The following is a 21353-nucleotide window of genomic DNA, read 5'->3' as shown; positions in this document are numbered from 1 at the left end:
AGAAGGTAAATTAGGAACAGCAGGGGGCCAAGGACAGAACCCTGTTGGTGATACCAATTGAGGAGAGTCTTTCGAGGAGGATGGAGTGAGAGATGGTGTCAAAGGCTGCACTGAGGTCAAGCAGGAGGAGGATGACGAGTGAACAGAGTCAGCAGAAAGAAGAAGGTCATTGGATATTTTGATGTTTGATGTTAATGTTAGTGATGAGAGGGCAAAGAGCCAGAATAGAGGCTTTAACAAGAAAAGTCAAGAGAGGGTCAAGTTGAAAGGTGGAGGTTTTGGACTTCTGAATTAAGGTGGAAATTTGGTTGACAGATGAGGGGTGGGGTGAATGCAGATAACAGGTGGGTAGAAGCTGGGGTGAATGGAGTAGGAGGGTTGGGAGTAGATGAGGGAGTGAGTTGCTGGTGGATAAGTTGGATTTTGGAGGTAAAAAATGAGGCCAGGTTATTACAGAAATCAGTGGAATAAAGATGTGATGGAAGAGTGTCAGCAGGTTTTGTGAATTTAGAAACGAGTGAAAAGAGTGTCTTGGGGTTACCATCATTGGAACTGATTAAACCGGAGTAGTAGGTGGATTTGGCTTTGGAGATGGCTTTGGAGATGGCGTCCTTGTATTGGAGGAAGTGGGTTGTGTACATGTCTTTATGAATAGCGAATCCAGTTTTTCTGTATAATCTTTCAAGTTGACGGCCTTCTGATTTAAGTTGTTTGAGGGTAGGGGTGAACCAGGGTGCTATGTGATTGAAGGAGACAGTTCAGGTTTTGAGTGGGGACAGGGTATTGAGAATATTATGGAGGTTAGAATTGTAGTGTGTCAGAAACTCCGACTTCAGAATCATGGGGAAGACCACTGATGACCGTTAAGCAGAAAACCATTAATGACGTCCTCCATTAAAAGAAAAGGTCGCAAAAAGAATTGTAAATGAAGCTGGATGCTCACAGAGCACTGTATCAAAGTACACAAACAGAGTGTGAAGAGAAAGGGGAAAACGTGGCCGGAAAAGGTGCACAAGTGACAAGGATGGAGAGGATTTCAAGCAGCAGTGATTCAAAAATCTCGGGGACTTCATAAGGAGTGGACTGAGGCAGGTGTCAGTGCATCAAGAACCACCACATACAGATGTCTGTATGGCATGGGCTAAAGCTGTAGAATTCCATGACTCAAGCCACTCCTAAACCAAAAACATAAACAAAAAGCTAGGCTAAGGATAAAATCACTGGTCTGTTGTACAGTGGTCCTAAGTCCTCTTTTCAGATGAAAGTAATTTTTTCATTTCACTTGGAAATCAAGGCCGCCCAGGGTCTGAAGAAGCACAAAAGTCAAACTGCTTAAGCCCAGTGTGAAGTTTCCACATTCAGTAATGGTTTGTGAAGCCATGTCGGGGCCCAGGGGGTTGTGCCCTGGTGCTGCCGTGGCCTCGGGTGCTGTGCTTGCCTTGTCGGGCCGAGGTCGTCGGCTCCCCTCTTTGGTGGAGGTTCTCATGCATGCCAGATCCACCGCACCAACATCTACTGAAACTCAAATATAATTTGCTTCTCCTATCGGAGGTTGGTGTTTGTGGATCTCACTCTGCTTTATCTATCCTTCCTTCCTTTCTTTAGGCCTTCCTCTGGTCTCTTGATGTCTCCCTAATCTGTTGGAAGTTATATGTATCTGGGGTTGGTGAAAGGTTCTGCATTTGTAACTGTGGTTGGAGGGTGGTGTCTGGTGGTGTTGGATTTCACTTTGTTTAATTTGTCTTTCCTTTGATCCTTCCTCTTGTCTCCTGACAACTTCATGACTCTTGACCTGATTTGAACCCCATTGAAAACGTATGGGGTATTGTCAAGATGAAGACGAGGGAACAGAAACCCTGAAATGCAGATGAGCTGAAGGCCAATATATCAAAGCAGGCTACAATAACACCTGAATTGTGCCCAAGGCTGATCATCTCCGCGCTGCTCCACCTTGATGCTGTCATTAATGCAAAAGGAGGCCAAACTAATTACTGAGAACACATTGCTTAAATACAGTTTACAGAAGGCCAACATTTCTGTGTTTAAGGTCCTTTCTTGTTGCTCACATGAAATATTCTAATTTATTGAAACACTGCATGAGTGTGTGTGTGCGTGTCTTTCAGCCATAATCATCAACATTGAAATAATAAAGGCATGAAATATTTCACTTTGTGTGTGGTGAACAAATGTAACATACACATTTCAGTTTTTGAAACAAATTATCAAAATAAATGTACTGGCCTGCAGCTATCTAGCGATATCTATCATAGAACTGATATATACCTGTACAGTGTGCACAGCAGTATTAAATATGCAGTAAGCAGTGTTATTTTATCACTGATAGGATAAGTTACACTGTCAGAGTAAATTTCTTTGAGTGGTGGGGTGGATGTTGGGTGTAACCTGAATAGCACTACCTAAAGTGTTCTGGTCGAGGAGAAACTTTCCAATTTTCCAGCGCGCTGTCAACATTTCAATAGTGATACATCCAGTTGTTGTTGGGGCGGTGTTGCGCAGTGGTAGAGTAATTGTCCCTGAGAACGTTGGTTCGATCCCAGGCCAGTGGGACTATGTCAAAGTATCCTTGAGCAGAATACTGGACCCCCAGTTGCTCTTGATGCCGTGTCATCAGTAGTCAAAATGTAAAGCACTTTGAAGGCTTTGTAAGGAGGAAAAATGCTATATAAGTGAAATACCACTCACAAGTGTAAAGTGTAGTTTGAGTTAAATTTTTAACACTGGCACTATTGCAATACACTCTTAAGTGTTTAAACACCAGAGTTAGGTGTAGTATGGCAGAATAAAGTGTTTAACACTGACACTTGTGTAGAGTACTTTTAACACTACTCAGTGTTTACCAGTAGATTTTTAACACCATACAGTGTTGGAGTAACACCGGTTAAGAATGAAAAAAGTAACTCTTTGAAAAGTGTCAGATTTACATATAAATACTTTTCTGGTGTTAGATTTAACACTCTCAGTGTTAATCTAATACTGCCGATTTTGCTGTGTGCTTGATTTAATTATTGTAGTAGTTGGGCCTCTAAGAGGCCAATGAGAACAACCATTTAGTAGGACGTTGTGAAGGGGTGTGTTGGAATGCTTCTTGGAACTGGATTTGGGGGAGAAGGTTATCGGCAACTAACTGATAAGGACCACATTTAAAAGGCTAGCTCGAGGAAAGAGTACTTTATACTATCAAACGACCAATAGCAGAAAGCGGATAGGTACAGGGTCCTTGAAGAATCATGCTTTTAGTACATAAGGTCAATATATTAGTTGTTAATTTATTTGTTGTGGTAACATTTGTTTACATACCACTTTCAAACCTGGAATCCAACTTACACAACAGCTGGAGCGAGACAATTCGCCTTAGGCACCTGTATGCTGCCAGGGCAGGAGTACATCTGATGATTCATGAAGATGGACAGATTCTCGGCTCTGCAGACCAAACTCTGTATAGTAAGTCATAATTTGACAGTGCAAAATGTGGTGTTTTCGCCAATAATATTACTCTTGACTACTGTTTCGACTCTATTAAATGTAAATAAAAGGTCTGCTGGAGATTCGTCCTGTGGATCCAGGCTGTATTGTTATCAGAGGAATTGAAACTGCACAGTTTCTTTGCATGGATGTTGATGGAAGGCTGTACTCATCGGTAAGTACAGAATGGTTCTACACAGGATGTGAAAATTCTCAAATTGGACAAGGGAGGTGAACACATTATTTGATTAATAATTTTACTTTATGCTTGGAACACAGTTAACAGTTTTATTGGAATAACGTTCAGATGTTTATATATATGGGTCATTTTCTTTGACATTGTGGTCATCTGTCTATATGTACTCTGTGATTGATTGGTGTGGAGTACAGGTTGTAGCTACCCCACCTCTTGCTCAAAGTCAGCTCGGATAGGCTTCAGCTGACCTATGGGCCGAATAAAGACAAGTCGTACACAAAATGGACGGAAGTTAAATGGGTCCATGTAAACAAGTAGCTCAAGTACGGTGGACTATCTACAGTTCTGCTTGAAAGTTTACATACCCTTGGGGTATGTAAACTTACGAGCACAATTGTGAATGTACAAAAACTAAACGTTGCTTAATGACACAACAATGCTATGAATCGTCAAGAAAATTCACATGCACATCTCTACTCGCCCTGGGCAAAATATTCCCTTGGTGCCCCCATCCCCAGCCCATCCGGCCTTACCAAAAATTGACTTGCCACCAAACCCTGCCACCAACGCAACAATCAATACATCAGACCCGGCTGCAGAAATAAATTACGGGGAGGGGAATGAAACATTTTTGGGAGGGGGAACACTTCTTCAACCTAAATCTAATGTTCTTCAGGCTGAATAGTGGCGTTGTGACAACTGCAACCGTGCTCAGAAATATTTTCTTTCACTTAAAAGCGGCAGTTCATCATGAAATCTAATGGATAAACGAAAAACAATGGTGTAGTTCTGTGTGCCTTTATTCACTCAAAAGTTAATTAGCAAAAAAAGCCGAACGCCATTTCTGTAGACAACTATGTCCGAAGAAATGACTCTGTGACTCAGCCCCTTTTATCCGCAAGTGGCAAGAAGTTGCCTTCCTTCGCTGGTTGGATTTAAGGCAGTACGATACGGACATCTCTATTCTTTGGTCTTTGGCTCAGCCTGAGACTTTGCATCATTTCAGTTTTTTATTGTGTCTTCATGCTGTTTTTTGTGTTATTTTATTGATACTTATTTACTCATTCTTTAAGAAGATGGATGTACTTCCCTACTTATTGTTATTAATGTATTAATATTAATTGTATTTACTTGTATACTTTAATACTAATGATATTAATTTTATTTTTCGTTATTTCATTTAATTTGCCTCTACTGCATGACTGATACAAGAATTATATTACATGGGTTGAGTGAAAGCCAAGCAAAATATATATCTAAAAGGATCATGTGTAAAGTGCATTGTTTATTATAACTTGGTGACAGTCATCAACATTAACAAGCTTGGCAATAAAAAACTGAATTCAACTCACATTATACTGCAATGTGATAAATAATTTTATCCTGCAACATAAGTTGTTGTTGAGTTTGTGTGCCTGCGTACGTTTGTGGGTTTGTGTGTGCATCACTGTGTGTGTTGTTTTACAATTGGTCCATGCATGTGTTGTGTGTGTGGCTTGACTAATTAAAGTAAAAGTTTGGTGGGTGGGCGTGGGGATTAACGGGGTGGGGGTGTTGTAAGAGCACTTATCACTCTAAAAAATGAAAAAAATATATAAATGTAACCTTAATGCAATATCTGACCTTCCAAAATGGAAGGAAGGAGAGAACATAGTACGACACGCGCGATCAGCATCAACCCCTCGTCCGAATGGAGTACCATATAAGCTCTACAAGAATGCACCAGATATTCTACGCTACCTTTGGAGGCTCATGAGGGTAGTGTGGCAGAAGGGAATGATACCTAAGGTGTAGCGAAGGGCTGGAGGTGTATTAATTCCTAAAGAAAAGGATGCAACAGACATTAGTCAATTCCGGCCAATCTGTCTTCTCAATGTTGAGGGCAAAATCTTTTTCAGCGTAATAGCACAGAGGCTATCCACCTACCTGGAGAAGAATAAGTATATCGATACATCTGTACAGAAGGCCGGCATTCCTGGGTTTTCTGGCTGCTTGGAGCATACCAGTATGATCTGCCATCAGATCCAAGCAGCAAAGAAGGACAAAAGAGACCTCCATGTCACTTTCCTTGACTTGGCTAATGCTTTTGGATCAGTTTCCCATAACCTCTTCTGGGAATCCTTCAACTTCTACCATGTTCCATTGTCTGTCACTACACTAATAAAAGCCTACTTTTAAGACCTGCGATTGTGCTTCGCAACAGTTGACTACACAACATCATGGCAGCGTGTAGAAGTAGGCATTATGGCAAGCTGTACAATCTCACCCCTGGCCTTCACAATAGCCATGGAGGTCATCATCAGGGCCTCAAAATGGGTGGTAGGTGGTGAGCGAGTCAAGAACGGGATCCGCCTTCCACCTATCAGAGCATACATGGACGACATAACAATTCTGACTACTACTGCAGCATTCACTAGGCGATTACTTGCAAAACTGCAGGAGAACATCAAGTGGGCCCGGATGAAAATCAAGCCGAACAAGTCTCGAAGCATCTCAATCGTAAAGGGAGAACTTAAGAACGTGAAGTTCTGCATTGGTGATGACCCTATACCCACAGTGTCTAAGCAACCCGTTAAAAGCCTAGGCAGGTAGTACAATGCAAGCCTCAGGGACAAGGACCAAATACAACAACTAAGGAAGGACATTTCCAACAGTCTGGAAAACATTAATAAGACACTATTGCCAGGAAAACTTAAGCTCTGGTGCCTACAATTTGGTCTTCTCCCTCGAGTATTGTGGCCTCTCACACTCTATGAGGTCCCGATAACAACGGTGGAGACGATGGAACGAAACATGACCTCATACATTAAGAAATGGCTCGGGGTCCCACGCTGTCTGACTAACATCAGCCTTTACGGCAAAGGGGTCCTTGAACTGCCTATAACAAGCGTAACCGAAGAGTACAAGTGCTCTAAAGTAAGACTCCAGATGACTTTGAAGGACTCTAGAGACCAGACTATCAGTAATGTTGCACACCCCTGGTAACTGGACGAAAATGGTCACCATCTAATGCTGTGCTGCAAGCTACATCAGCCCTGAGGCACAACGACATTGTGGGGCTTGTCAGAATGGGTGGGATACAAAATTATATCCGACTGAAGTGGGATGCAGAGGGTTTGTGGCTTCTTCCACCATTAGCCTATTGAAGCTCCTTGGGATTCATGGACAGGCTCTGCGGCAGACAATAAGATCAGTCTCTGAAGCAGCCGAGAAAAGCAGCAGGTGGATATGGGCAAAGTGGAAAGATCCTGACTGGGCCCAAAAGAGTGGCGGTATTGCCAGCTTGCTAAAACCCAGCACAGCACCTTTTAAAATTGGGTTACTCTTATGATTGGGTATAAGACACAAGCTCAGGCGTGATCATCCTGTAGCTGGCCACCTTTGATGAGGGTGTCTCGTGTTGAAAGGCCGAAACACCCACTGATTCAAAGGAACACTACTGATGATGTGTCCCCCCCAAAATAAATAAATAAATATAAATAAATAAATAAATATATATATATATATAAAATAAGGCGAGTGAATGGTATTGCTCTCCTCTCCATGTCAAAATACAGCTCCCATACTTTCAAAGCGTACCTTATGTGAATACCATCTATTGGCACAATGGATACTTTACCATCATATCCTGTGTATGATTCTGGGGGAGGACATCTTTTTTTGATGCAGTAGCACCTCAACATACACATTGACAGTATGCATGTTTCTGGAGTAACCCCTACAGTGAGTGAATTTTTTTAACCACTTTTCTTGAAAGGCAGTCTCTCTCTATTCTTCTCCTCCTCATATAGTGAAATAAGCAAATCCTAAATCATGTAGTTAATTAATATTAATGAAGAAGCACTGACATATATGCCAGTGTCTGTGTGGTTTTGAATGTGAGGATAGACATAAAAGTGATAAAATAATAAACTGAATGCTTATTCAGTATATACAGCGCCTTGCAAAATATTCATACCCCTTGAGTTTTTCAACATTTTTGCACTGTACGACCACAAACAAATATATTTCATTTAAATTTTTGTTGAAAGTTAAACACAAAGTAGCACACAATCATGCGGTGAAACAAAGTTGATATCTTATTTCAAACTTGTTTTCAATTTTAAAAAAACTGAAAAGTAGGGTGTGCAAAAGTATTCAGCCCCCTTGTCCTTCAGTGTAGCCACTTGTCTTCAGAGGTTGACTGGTGATGTCTTAATTGATCGCCTGTTGCCACTAATGACTAAATGGAATGTGTAATGTGTTTAATCAAGTCTCAGTATTTTATTTCTAAAAGCGAGGCGCGAGAAGTCACTTCTGCAATTTGCCAGAAGACACCACTATAGAAGAAGGTGCTCTGTTCAGATGAGACCAAAATGGGGCTGAATACTTTAGCACACCCTACTTTTTCACGAGTTTTTTGTTGTTGTAAAACAAGTTTTAAATAAGATAGACTTTGTTTCACTTCATGATTGTGTGCGACTTTGTGTTTAACTTTCACATACAATTTCAATGAAATATATTTATGTTTGGGGACGTACCATTCCAAAACGTTGAAAAACTCAAGGGGTATGAATACTTTTGCAAGGCGCTGTAAATTCCTTCCTATTCTGCTCTCTCTGTCTCACTCTGCACCATCAACCAATGGCAGATAACCAAGCAATTCTTTTTATATCCAGTAATGACATATATACTGATAGATTGATCCAACTTACATCATTAAAGGATTGAACATTTTATCTAAAACGCTTACCTTAACCTGGCACTTGTTTGCCAAAAACAATCTTATATCCATGAGGTAATCTGTCTTTCTGTGTACACACACACACACACACACGACATGCACTCACACACGCGCACCCCCACGCACGCACGCACGCACGCACGCACGCACACACACACACACACACACACACACACACACACGCACGTGCACACACACACACAAACACGCACGCACGCACACACATACACGGACTTGCACATCGACACTTTCTTAAAATCATCACAGAAGTCATTTTTTTCAGATTTTTCAGGAAACTCAAAAAAGTGAACCATTTGCATCATGAGGAGATGATTTAGGCAAAAAAAAATTGGGGTGGTTGTGATGGAGGATGAATATGATGAATATCAGCTAAAATTAATCCCGCCACTTGACTGAAATGTAGGCGCAATGGTTAGAATCGTCAAGAGGCAATTTTAGGGGCATGCTGGTGCTAGCGTGGTGGTTTGCCCCAGCTGGCGCATTGGGGATATTTAGTGCTGACAGCACATAACGTAATGAGTTGTCTTGAAGCCAACCGTCGTATGTTGCATTGCTGAGAAACGTAATGTTTCTGTAAATCGCTAGTGTTGTAATGCCCCCACACCCTGTCAATGACAAAACACAAATAGTGTTGTGCTGGCCGCATAACACTCAGCGAATTAATCGCCAATGTGACATGCCGCAATAATACATAAAGCCAACACAATGTGGAAAAGTTACTGTATTTAAAAAGTTTCTCTATTTAAAATGTTATGTTATGTTCTGTCATTCCATTAGTTTCGCTGCACTTCCACTAGCAAGCTTCGTGATGCTTTCTCCTGTTCCCTCGGTTTCAGGAAATTGACTAAATAAATGTGTTCAAGAACTGTAAAATGTTTCGCCTCTTTTACGTATGTCTGGATCTTTCTTTTCTGTCTGGAAATTGGGTGAAATGAACAGAGGTTCGGCAGTGTTGCCAACTTTCTCGCTAAAACGGGCGACTGTCCAAAGCCCCTTGGAGACTTTGTTTTTTTGGGGGGGCAAAAGCAACTAGCGACAAATGTAGTGATTTTTTTCTAGTGTTCTGGAGACTGCACATAACAGTCTGACTTTTTTGACTAAATTTGATATTCTAGCATTTAACAATACACTACAGGATAAGAATGATTTATATACTGTAATGTCATGGGTCTAGAGCAGGGGTCAGCAACATTTACTGTCAAAAGAGCCATTTTCGGCCAAAGAAATAACAAAAAATCTGTCTGGAGCCGCAAACCATTTGAACATTAATTTGTGATTAACAAAACATTGTGTTAGTGTTATTGTTAGTTAGTGTAGTTAGTCTAATGTAGTGAGGGCCCAAGAGCTGGACACAACACAAGAATATGCAGCATCCAACCCTTTGGGATTCATGTGTTCATTCTTAGTTTTGATGCCTTCAGTGAGAATGTAAATAGTCATGAGAATCAAGCAATTGACACATTGAATGAGGTGTGTCTAAACTTTTGGCCTGTACTGTATATAATATAGCTGGCGTCGGGCCGAAACCTCATAAGTCACAAATTCATATTTCTTCAAAAATCTATACTATTTGTCTGTCAGTGCACATGTGGGTGTTATTTTTATTTATTTATTTTTAATGAATAACAACCTAACCTAAAGTGTTGAATATGACTTGCTCTCTTTGATGATGCAATGTTCATGGTTGAACAAACAAGCCGTTTTCGGGGCTGTGACGCGCGGTGCTGCTATAAACGGCGCAGCAGGATAGCAAAAATTGGCTTACTTTATTAAAAGGGACACAAAAGCAGTGGGCTTCTCAGCGCTAACACGCGTCACAATAATCATACATGTCCAAATTGTCCACGGTGTCAAAAACATTGACGGCCAAAACGACGACGAATTTGTCTGTGTGTGTGCGTGTGTGTGTGTGTGTGTGTGTGGGGGGGGGGGGGGGGGTTACGTAACTGTAAACATCTGTATTCAGACACCACCAGATGTCCAGTCATTCATTTAAAACAGGCATTTGATTCATCAACCTTTGTCCAGTTTGGTAAAGGATAGGATATGTTTACAAAGCAAAAACCTGAATGAAAAGTGCCAGCAAAAATAACCTTGACCTCTGAATAGATAGCTGCCGCCAAGATAAACAGATGTCGAAGAACTGAAAGAACAGCAATATTTGAATGACTTTTTTTTTAATTTCATCAAAAGACCTTATTTGTCTAAAGAATGTAAAATGTTAAAATTGTATTTTGTTAATTCTGAGAATAATTCAACCCTGTTGCTGCCTTAAATATAAAAACATTGGACTTTCATTGATTTTACAGAAATCCAGTCCTAATTTGCTAACCCCTCCATTGTTTTAATGATATACTAATGACAAACTTTGTTTCCTACTCAAACAACTATATGATATCTTAACATATTTGTGATTTTTTTTTAAATGATAAAATCAGGTAGCAAATGCACAACAATAGACGATTATGAAGTGTTTTGTAATCTGATACAAATAGCCTGAACAGCAATGATTCAGAAACGAAAGGGGTGCCCTGGTGCTACCGTGGCCTGGGAGGAGTCCTGGGGGGCTGTGCTTGCCTTGTCGGGCCAAGATCGACAGCTCCCCTCTCTGGTGGAGATTCTCATGCATGCCAGATCCACCACGCCAGCATCTACTGAAACTCCCCAGAAAATTGCTTCTCCCACTGGTCGCTGAATCAGTGGAGGTTGACGTTTGTGGATCTCACTCTGCTTTATCCTTCCTTCCTTCCTTCCTTCCTTCCTTCCTTCCTTCCTTCCTTCCTTCCTTCCTCTGGTCTCTTGATGTCTCCCTAATCCTGTTGGAATTCAGATGCATCTGGGGTTGGTGAAATATTCTGGATATGTAACTCTGTGGGTGGAAGGTGGTGCCTGGTTGGTGTTGGATTTCATTTTGCGGCATCTTTGCTTCCTTTGATCCTTCCTCTGGTCTCCTGACAACTTCACAACTCTGGTGGAACTCTGAAGTATTAAGGTTAAGGGTTTCAGGTGACTTAAAGAGCACTATAAAAAGAGAGCGATGATGATGACATGTTGACTTGGGAAGGCTGCCGAATTAATAATACTGAGCTCTTAAAAAAGAAGGGGAAAAAAATAAAACGAAAGGTACAAGTCTATGTCTCCCAATCAGCATGTGCTTTTTTCCACTCACTTCATGGCACATCTGACTTAATTTAGTACCATTTGTGTGCTTCAAGCCAAACATTATCGGAATGCTACAGCTTACTTCTTTCATGAAAAAAAAGTGTTTAAAATTGAACTATGTGATTTGATGTTTCTTCCTTTATGATCCTAGAAGCAATGTTGTCTGGGGCTTTATGCCCCTGGCAGGGTCACCCATGGCAAACAGGTCCTAGATGAGGGACCAGACAAAACATGGCTCACTGGCCTCTTATGACGAGTACAAATATTGGATCGTGGTTTCCCTTGCCCGGACGCGGGTCAGCCGGGTATTCACCCATGGGGCACAGCCAGGCATAGCCCGAAAAGGCAATGTGGGTCCCCTTTCCTATGGGCTTACCATCTGTAGGAGGGGCCAAAGAGGTCGGGTGCGTAGCGAGCTGGTTGGCAGCCAAAGGCTGGAACTTTGGCGGTCCGATCCCCGGCTACAAAAGCTAGCTCTTGGGACATGGAATGTCCCCTCTCCGGCAGGGAAAGAGCCCGAGCTGGTGTGTGAGGCAGAGAAATATACTAGATATAGTCAGACTCTCCACCACACACAGCGTGGGCTCTGGTACCGATCCTCTCGAGAGGGGCTGGACACTCTGGAGTTGCCCACGGTGAGAGGCGCAGAGCAGGTGTGGGCATACTGATTGCCCCCCGGCTTGGTGCCTGTATGTTGGGGTTCGCCCCGGTAGACGAGAGGGTAGCCTCCCTCCGCCTTCGGGTGGGGGGACGGGTCCTGACTAGTTTGTTCATATGTACCAAACAGCAGTTCAGAGTAGCCACCCTTTTTGGAGTCCTTGGAGAGTGTGCTAGAGAGCGCTCCCTCTGGGGACTCCCTCGTTCTGCTAGGGGACTTCAACGCTCACGTGGGCAATGAGAGTGAGACCTGGAGGGGCGTGATTGGGAGGACCACCTCCGGCAGAACTTCTCCCTTGTCCCGGGAGAAGCGGGGGACATTGACTCAGAGTCGGCCATGTTCCGCGTCTCCATTGTTGAGGCGGTCGATCGGAGCTGTGGCCGTAAGGTGGTCGGTGCTTCACGTGGCGGCAATTCTCGAAACCAGCTCGTTAATGGCGTGCACAGACATTTTGGGGGGCAAATGGTCCAGGGGAAAAAGGGCACTTATATGGAATACCTTATTGACAAAATAATAATAAATGTGGTCTTTTGGTGAACGAAATCTATCCGCTCATTGAAAAGCATTGGACTTTGGATCATTGTAATTTGATTTGTGAGGATTATTTTGATTTCAAAATGTGATGAGATGTTGTTTGACTAATATAACAATCGGTGTGGCTTGTATGATAGTCACAGGCAAAAGCATTCCAATCCACCGTTTGCTTTCACCTTAATAAAGGACGCATTTGCATTGCATTGCATTAGGAAAGTGTCAGAAATGCCCAGATGTTCGGAATTGTTTAAAAGTAAAAAAAATCAAAAAACATTACACACACAAATAATAATAATAAAAATAATTATAATAATTCCCCACAGCTAGTTTTAAAAGCAGCCTGGCAACATGACTGCAAGACTTGTAGCATAGAAATAACTTACAGTTATGGTTTGTAGTATAATACAAACCAGACACAAACGACATTCATCACGTTTTGAAGTCAAAATAATCCCCACAAATCAAATTACAATGATCCAAAGTACAAAGCTTTTCAAAGCATGGACCAGAAAGTTTCCTTTCACCGTCATATAGTTATATAGTACCCTCAGGTGGTCATCACGTTATCTATTATTGATTAGCGTATAGCGTTAAACTAGCTAATTAGGTGGCCATTCGGCTAATTTATGCTCAGCTGTTTGTGCTACTTCAAAACAAAACGAGTGTAGGTAGGGAATAGAGAGCACACAAACAATGCAATTTCACTGGATTTATAACACAGTTACATGGCTGGTGTGGAGCAGCAGCAGGGGAATAGATGTGTGTGTGTGCGACGAAACCGCGTGGCTTATTACAGTTTGCGTTCACATAACAAAGAGAGAGACAGCTAGGTCGGGTATGTGCGTGCACGGGGCACATATAGGGGCTTTTTTTCCACCCACGCGTTTAATTGTGCAGCTTTTCGATAAGATTGTGTCAACATTGACCTGTCCTCAGTAAACTGTTAAAAAAATTTTTTTTAAAAAGAACTTTGCAAAAGGCACTTTTTTTTTTAGAGAGGGCAGAGGGGCAAGGGTGTCACTACCACTAGGGGTCTACCTGTACACACCACTGTCGCTGGTGGACACTAGCGGTAAGGGATGCCGTCAAGCTGAAGAAGGAGTCTTATCTGGCCTTTTTGGTCAGTGGGACTCCGGAGGCAGCTGACAGGTACCGGCTGGCCAAGCGGAATGCGGCTTTGGCGGTCGCTGAGGCAAATACTCGGACACGGGAGGAGTTCGATAAGGCCATGGAAAACGACTTCAGGGCGGCTTTGAGGAAATTCCTGTCCACCATCCGGCATCTCAGGAGAGGAAAGCAGTGCACCATTAACACTGTGTATAGTGGAGATGGGGTGCTGCTGGTGGGGAGAATACTTCGAAGTCCTCCTCAATTTCACCAACACGTCTTTCTTTGAGGAAGCAAAGTCTGGGGACTCTGAGGTGGGCTCTCCTATCTCTGGGGTCGAAGTCACTGAGGTGGTTGGAAAGCTCCTCGGTGGCAGGGCCCCGGTCCTTGAGGGTGCATGAGAGTTCGCCCAATCAGTCTACCATATGTTCTGTAGTTTTGGAGAAGGTATTCGACTGTGTCCCTCGGGGTGTCCTGTGGGGGGTGCTTCGGGAGTATGGGGTACCAAGCCCCTCTGATATGTGCTGTTAGGTCCCTGTACGACCGGTGTCAGAGTTTGGTCCGCATTGGCGGCAGTAAGTCGGATTTGTTTCCAGTGAGGGTTGGACTCCGCCAGGGCTGCCCTTTATCACTGATTCATAACTTTTATGGACAGAATTTCAAGGCGCAGCAGTGGCGTTGAGGGGGTCCAGTTTGGTGGTCTCAGGATTGCATCTTTGCTTTTTGCAGATAATGTGGTGCTGTTGGCTTCATCAAGCTGTGATCTCCAACTGTTACTGGAGCGGTTCACAGCCGATTGTGAAGCGGTTGGGATGAAGATCAACACCTCCAAATCCGAGACCATGGTCCTCAGTCGGAAAAGGGTGGTGTGCCCTCTCCGGGTCAGGAACGAGATCCTGCCCCAAGCGGAAGAGTTCAAGTATCTTGTGGTCTTGTTCACGAGTGAGGGCAGGATGGAGCGGGAGATCGATAGGCGGATCGGTGCAGTCTGTCGGCCCGTTGTGGTGAAGAAGGAGCTCAGTCGAAAGGCAAAGCTCTCGATTTACCGGTCGATCTACGTTCCTACCCTCATCTATGGTCACGAGCTGTGGGTCGTGACCGAAAGAACAAGATACAAGTGGCCGAAATGAGTTTTCTCTGCAGGGTGTCTGGGCTCTCCCTTAGACATAGGGTGAGAAGCTCGGTCATCTGGGAGGGACTCAAGGTCGAGCCACTGCTCCTCCTTGTTGAGAGGAGCCAGTTGAGGTGGCTCGGGCATCTGATTCAGATGATTCCTGGACGCCTCCCTGGAGAGGTGTTCCGGGCATGTCCCACCGGCGGGAGGCCCCAAGGACGACCCAGAACCCGCTGGAGAGACTATGTCTCTCGGCTGGCCTGGGAACGCCTTGGGATCCCGCTGGAGGAGCTGGCTGAAGTGGCTGGGGAGATGGAAGTCTGGGCTTCCCTGCTAAAGCTGCTACCCCTGCAACCCGACCTCTGGTAAGTGGCAGAAACAAGTTTTATCGTTTTATTTATTTTGTGCAGACGGATCTGTTGTGTGAAGGCACATTGGGAACTGGTGTGTTAATCTTTGGGCCTCAAAAGTCCTCTGGATCCTCTAAGAATTCACACTTCTTACTGGTGTATTTCTGCTTGATACAGTATGTTGTTTATAGAACTATTGAAATTGTCAACAAAGATTAATTGTGTTTTGTGTGATTTTTACTTTTATGAGGGCATTAAACTCAGACCCCCCCCCCCCCCAAAACAAAAAAACAAATAGCACTAGAACTCCCATCAACAGATAAATGCATTGAATTTATCTCCTACTTGTGCAAAAAAGTACAATCCATCAGGCCAAACATCACGATTCAGCAAAATTACAAAATTATGCAGCTTTTAAAATCACCTAGGAATAATTCAATTCACATGGCAGAATTTGATACAGTGAATCAAAAAACTATAACAGATTTGGTTCAACAGCTAAAACTAGGGGGTGGGAATTTTTGACTGTCTCTCGATTCAAATCGATTTCGGTCTGCGATTCGATTCGGAATTGATTTTCGATTCAGAACGATTTTTGATTCAAAATGATTTGACTGACAATGATTTCTGCTTTAATTTATAGATGTACAAATAATCGTTATGATCTACTCCAATCTGACTCGCTACTCGTGGCACTTTTATCACTCAAAAGTATTATTAATACAAAAACACTTCAGGAATGTATACAGAGAAGCATGTTAACATTACTCACCAGCATATGCTCTTCCTACGCTGCAAAACAACTTTTATTGGCATAACTTGATCGTGACTTTTTCTTTCTACGCTCTAATGTGGCTACAACTTATCAGTGTAACAGACAGGCTTGGGGAGTAACGGAATACATGTACTGTCGTTACGTCATCAGATTCCCTTTTTTTTTTTTTACTGTATTCCATTGCAGTTACAGGAAAAAACATGTAATCAGACTACAGGTACGTTTATTAAAAATGGGGATTACTTCGAGGGATTACAATTTCTACAATGAGAGAGTGTGAAAGAGGGCGAGAGAGAGAGCAAGAGAGAGCGAGAGTGAGAGAGCAAGAGAGAAGGACAGAGCGAGAGAGCGCAAGAGAGAGAGCGAGGGGGAGAGAGAGAGGGAGAGAGAGAAGGACAGAGCGAGAGAGAGTGCGTGCACAAGGGCTTTTGCTATTTTTAGGCTGCCCGGGTCCCTATCACCCGCAAATAGCAGGGGCACATTGTATAGAATGTATATTGTTGATATTTATTTTTATTTTGTCTTCATGAGCATACTCAATATTGGAGTAATCCAAAAGTAATGCAGTTACATTACTTTAATATTATGGTACTCAGATTACGTTACTAACTAAAAAATTTAGCAGGTAACTTGTAACTGTAATGGATTACATTTTAAAAGTAACCCCCCCAACCCTGGTAACAGAACATGCAAACCACACTGCCCCTAAGTGTCCAAATTGTGTACAGCATGAAAAGTGCTCCCTTGATTCAATACCATCTGACTTCAAAACTATTTTGAATTCTCTTCCAACTTTACAGCAAATAATTGACTGAATAGAATAGAACAATTATAACATTTGCTATTGGTATATAAATTACTGAATGGTTTGAGCCCTGAATATACAGGTATTAAATAAGTGCTAATTTCATTTAAACCCAGTAGGGCTCTGAGATCTGCAGACTTGGGTCAATTAGTAGAACCCAGAGATGACAGTAAAATGGTAAAACTACATTCAGCCGTTATGATTTACATAAATGGAATAAGGTGGCAATGGAAGTGAAGTCAGCCCCGAGTGTTAATGCTTCTAAATCCAGTCTGAATCTTTGCTTCCCCCATATCATTGATTAAGGTCTTTTAAACATTTTAAAATCCTTTATAGCTATTTTAGAAAGCTATTCTTATTTTGTGTCTTGGATGTGTTTTTTATTTATTACGTTTTTTGTTTATCAATATGTTTTGTTTCCGTTAATTACCCCTAGATGTCAGTATTGCCTAGAAAGTGTGTTGAGTGACCAGATGTGAATGTGGGGAAGGTCTCTGACAACATGACTTCGGGTGCTCAATACAAACAATACAATGTGTTTAAACATTGTCAGTGTACGTTCGTTTAGTAATGTTTGTAAGGCACTTTGCTTTCTCAGCTTTGCTTGTGAATGTGTAGGGTTTGTTGATGCTTGTAGGTGTTGTGTATTGTGTGAAACGCATTACGTTGCCTTGTGTATGAAATATGCGTTGCCTTGTCATCATACACCACCACAATGGATATAAAATAAAACAAGATGTGAACTCTAGTGTAAAGGGCAGACTTTCAACTGAAAGAGTTCACAAATATTTGGCATTTGCCCTTTATGAAAAAATAAGTGCCTTCATTTTCAGGGTCTCAAACGCATTTTGACAATTAACTCAAAGCGTTAAACTGAATACAAGGGATGTAACGATATCCAAACGATAAGCTTGGCGATATAAAAGTCACAATATTGTAAAAAAAAAAGAGAGCTCATACTAAAAAAAACACACAATATTGTGCTCTTGTAGCAATGAGGTTTATGAGAGCAAAATCACAAAATGCACCCTGGAAACTAGTTCAATTTGTTCATAACAGATTATTGGAAAGTATATTAAATGTGGCCATTTATATTACAGCGCATCTACAGCAGAGATGACTGCACATTCAGGGAACAAATCATGCCGGATGGATACAGCGTCTACATCTCCGTCAGGCACGGGGTACTACTTAGCCTGGGAAACCATCGGCGGCGGCTGCAAGGCAGAGACAGCGCTGTTCCAGCTTTGGCTCAGTTCCTGCCTCGAATCAGTACTGTGGATCAGCCATCAACTCCAACGCTGCAGTCCTTTTATCACCCAAGCCAAGTCGCATCACAAACAGAACATCCACCTGACGCGGTCGAATCGTTTGGTGTTCTTGCACGGATCATTCATAGCCCCAGCTTTCATAAGCGATGAGAAGGCAGCATTGAGAAAGCAATCAACAAAGATGGCCTGCTCAATGCCTGTTATGCCCAGGCATGTCCTCGGGGATGTTGCTATGATATTCAGCTCATAGTCAGCTCAGTGAAGGTCAATCTGACCAAACAGAATCGAACAGATGGGGAATTAGATGGGCTTCTTGTGATTTGTCAAAATCAAACCTATCACTGAAAAACACCTACGCCGAGCATTAGCCAGTGAACTGTGAATGTGCTTGTGAATGGCTGTAAGTCCCTAATTTGGCTGGGATAGGTTTCCATCCCTGTGATCCTGACAAGGATCAATGTCTTGATTTAATTCAGAGTGCCCAGCCTAATTCAGCATTAAGGTAGGCACACAACAAATACCATTAGATCTTTTGAATAATATATATATGTATATATATATATATTATGCCTTGGCTCAATTCAAGTTGGGAAACTATTGGGAAACCATTTGCACGACGTCACATAATCACTTGACTGCCCTATGACGGACAGTGGAAGGAAATGATTGTTGAATGGAAGTGGACGTGACCCAGAGCAACTTAGTGACTTAGCGACTGTTATTTTACAAATGAAAAGTTATTATTGCCCACAGAGCCATGGAATCTACTACTTCAATCGAAGTTCGCCTGTCAGGCGAAGTGGCACATTTAGTCAGGACTCATAGAGCGCGATATTTGCTTAAGTTAGAGATCGCTAGTTTGAAAACAGCCTCTTACCTTCTGTCGCCTGCTGTTTTGACCAAGTTAATCAAATCGCCGACTTTGCCGAAATTCACAGCGCACGACCTATATTATTATGTAGTCAATGCCGGTGTCTAACCAGCTCTCCTTCTTTCACCGGAGCTGATTTAAACGCTTGTCGCTGGCGGTCTCTGAGTAGAGATGCTACGCTCACTCCGGGGGACAATATACCTCGTAATGCAAAGGTAAAACATGCTAACTGACTTATTTTGACACTTTCCGTTCTGTATTGAAACGCTGTGATCATGTTATGTTGACCAGCATGGGGAAAAAAAAGACTCTCGTAGTGGCAAGCTATGCAGTCATTTCATGAATATGACTCCGGCTCCAGAATGAAAAACTCCAAGCTCAAAGACGGAATCCCCCATTATTAAACAGTCAAATGCACTTAATAGTTTTGAAGAAGGTACATTTTAAAACTAAGATGTGTGTATGTGCAGTTGGAGTGGACGCTAACTATCTGGCTCCTTAATGTGATTTGAAACACGTAATTCGACACACCTGTTATTAGAGTGTACGTTTACTAGTAAAATTTATGAACATTTATCTACTAAACTCGCAAAAAATGATCGCTACAAATCCGTGAATACTTTGTAGGCTGCCAGTCCTTTCTGTTGCTGCTATCCATCGACGTCGACGATTAGTAGGTATGCGATAAAAAAGCAATATTTGATTTATTCCCTTGTCTATCTGTACAACCGACCGCACAGCAAGATATGACCATTTTATGAGAAAATTGATAAGATGAAGGACTTTACGCTGTACGAGATTCAATGGTTACAATACAGGCAAGTGGTTCTTTTGCCGTCCAGCGTCCCGGAGGGGGCGTTCCCATGAGGGTGGTCACGTGCAAAAGGTCAATACTCTAGAGACTATGAACAGTATTGGGCAATATGAATGGAGAGTTTGGAAGGACCAACATCTTAAAAGATCTCCTTGAAGAGGAGGACAAACTAAAGACATGCATTTATGGCCGAGTTGCCTTTTAGAAAGGCACTTTGCTCTACGGAGTGCTTAAGGAACACTATGGTGTAAACTTTGCTGTTTCTTGCTGAGGGTGAATACTCACAATGTTTACTTTGATGGTTGAGCAGTGGAAGTTATATTCATGTATCCATGCATCTATAAATAAAAAGTGTTTGTTGTTGCAATAACAAAAGTTACTGCACAGTGATCATGTATTTTAAAGATCATTCATGGTTTAGCCTTCAGTTGTGGTTCTTCTTCAACCATTCAAATTAAGCAAATTTAATAAAAAAATATGTTGCTAGAGTTTAAACCTGGTCAACAATTCCCTTTTTAAACTTGAGTTGGTTCAACAATTTGTCTTTTTAGAGTGCATACCCACTAAAATCCGACAGTCTTCCACAGTAGTTAGTTACATGTATACATGCCAAAACATAGTTGCTGTTAAATTTACAATATTTGACCACTAATTACTGTACTTTGTTTTTACCCATAACACACTTAGTTTTTCCCATAATGCATTGCGGTATATAGTTAAATATTGTGCAATAAAAAATAAAAAAAACGATAATGCTGTCATTTGTTACTGCAGATTTTACAGAAATGTGTTACAGTGTATAACAATTATTATGTTTGTGCAGTTCTAGTACCCTCTGGTAGGTAGTTTATTTGTGCAGTTTATAAAGGTAAGTAAGCACGCTTTTACATAGTGTTTACAATATGTTACCTCGGTGGCTAGCCTTATGCTACCTTATATATAAGGTAGTGTTCTCAAGAGCTACCAGTCTCTGTGTGTAGCTGGCACAACTCTTTTTTTTCTTCCATTAGCATCGTCTATCTGATCTGTTGTCGTGTGTATATTAACTTTTTTGCCGGAAGTTCCACCTCCTCTGGGGGAGAGTGGGGTAAGTAGTGCTAATTTTTTACTTAAATTGTCTTTTACACAAGGGCATTACAGAAATGGCTCCAACTAAATTATGTTCATATAGTTTAGGATGTTGTGCATCTCTGGGAGCAGTCGCTTTGGATCTTCAATAAACAGTTTGAGAAATATAGCTTTAGAAAAAAAAAGTGGTTTTGTGGCACAACTTGCCCCCAGTATGGGGTAGGTTGTGCCATTAGTCAGAATTCAGTGGAGTAAATTGTGCCATTGATAACTGAAGGAAAAAAAGAAGGAAAAAAATAATTTTAATCTCACAAACGATAATGCTATATAAAAGGAACAGAAATTAAATACAAAACTTTTCAAACAAACAAAAAGGTTTCAGAGACCTTTTCTTCTTTCAT

At 41.9% G+C, this 21353-nt stretch overlaps 1 protein-coding gene across 2 annotated transcripts; it reads left to right on the top strand.

The window, feature by feature from the left end:
- Positions 1–3212: 3212 nt before the first annotated feature.
- On the top strand, positions 3213–20572 carry fgf19 (fibroblast growth factor 19). Of its 2 annotated transcripts, XM_086071678.1 has the most exons (4): positions 3213–3266; positions 3353–3462; positions 3555–3658; positions 18029–20572. In XM_086071678.1, the coding sequence occupies exons 2-4, from the start codon at positions 3411–3413 to the stop codon at positions 18347–18349; spliced, it is 477 nt and encodes a 158-aa protein (XP_085927804.1). In that variant the 5' UTR covers positions 3213–3266; positions 3353–3410; the 3' UTR covers positions 18350–20572. The 2 variants fall into 2 exon arrangements, with proteins under 2 accessions (XP_085927804.1, XP_085927803.1); XM_086071677.1 differs by having other exon boundaries at positions 3219–3462.
- Positions 20573–21353: the final 781 nt, after the last annotated feature.

The sequence above is a fragment of the Leptonotus elevatus genome, chromosome 3, assembly GCF_054856555.1.
Source record: "Leptonotus elevatus isolate MCC_2025b chromosome 3, RoL_Lele_1.0, whole genome shotgun sequence".
NCBI lineage: Eukaryota > Metazoa > Chordata > Actinopteri > Syngnathiformes > Syngnathidae > Leptonotus > Leptonotus elevatus.
Note: the sequence above shows the minus strand (reverse complement) of the source record. Positions and strands in the feature narration are given on the sequence as shown.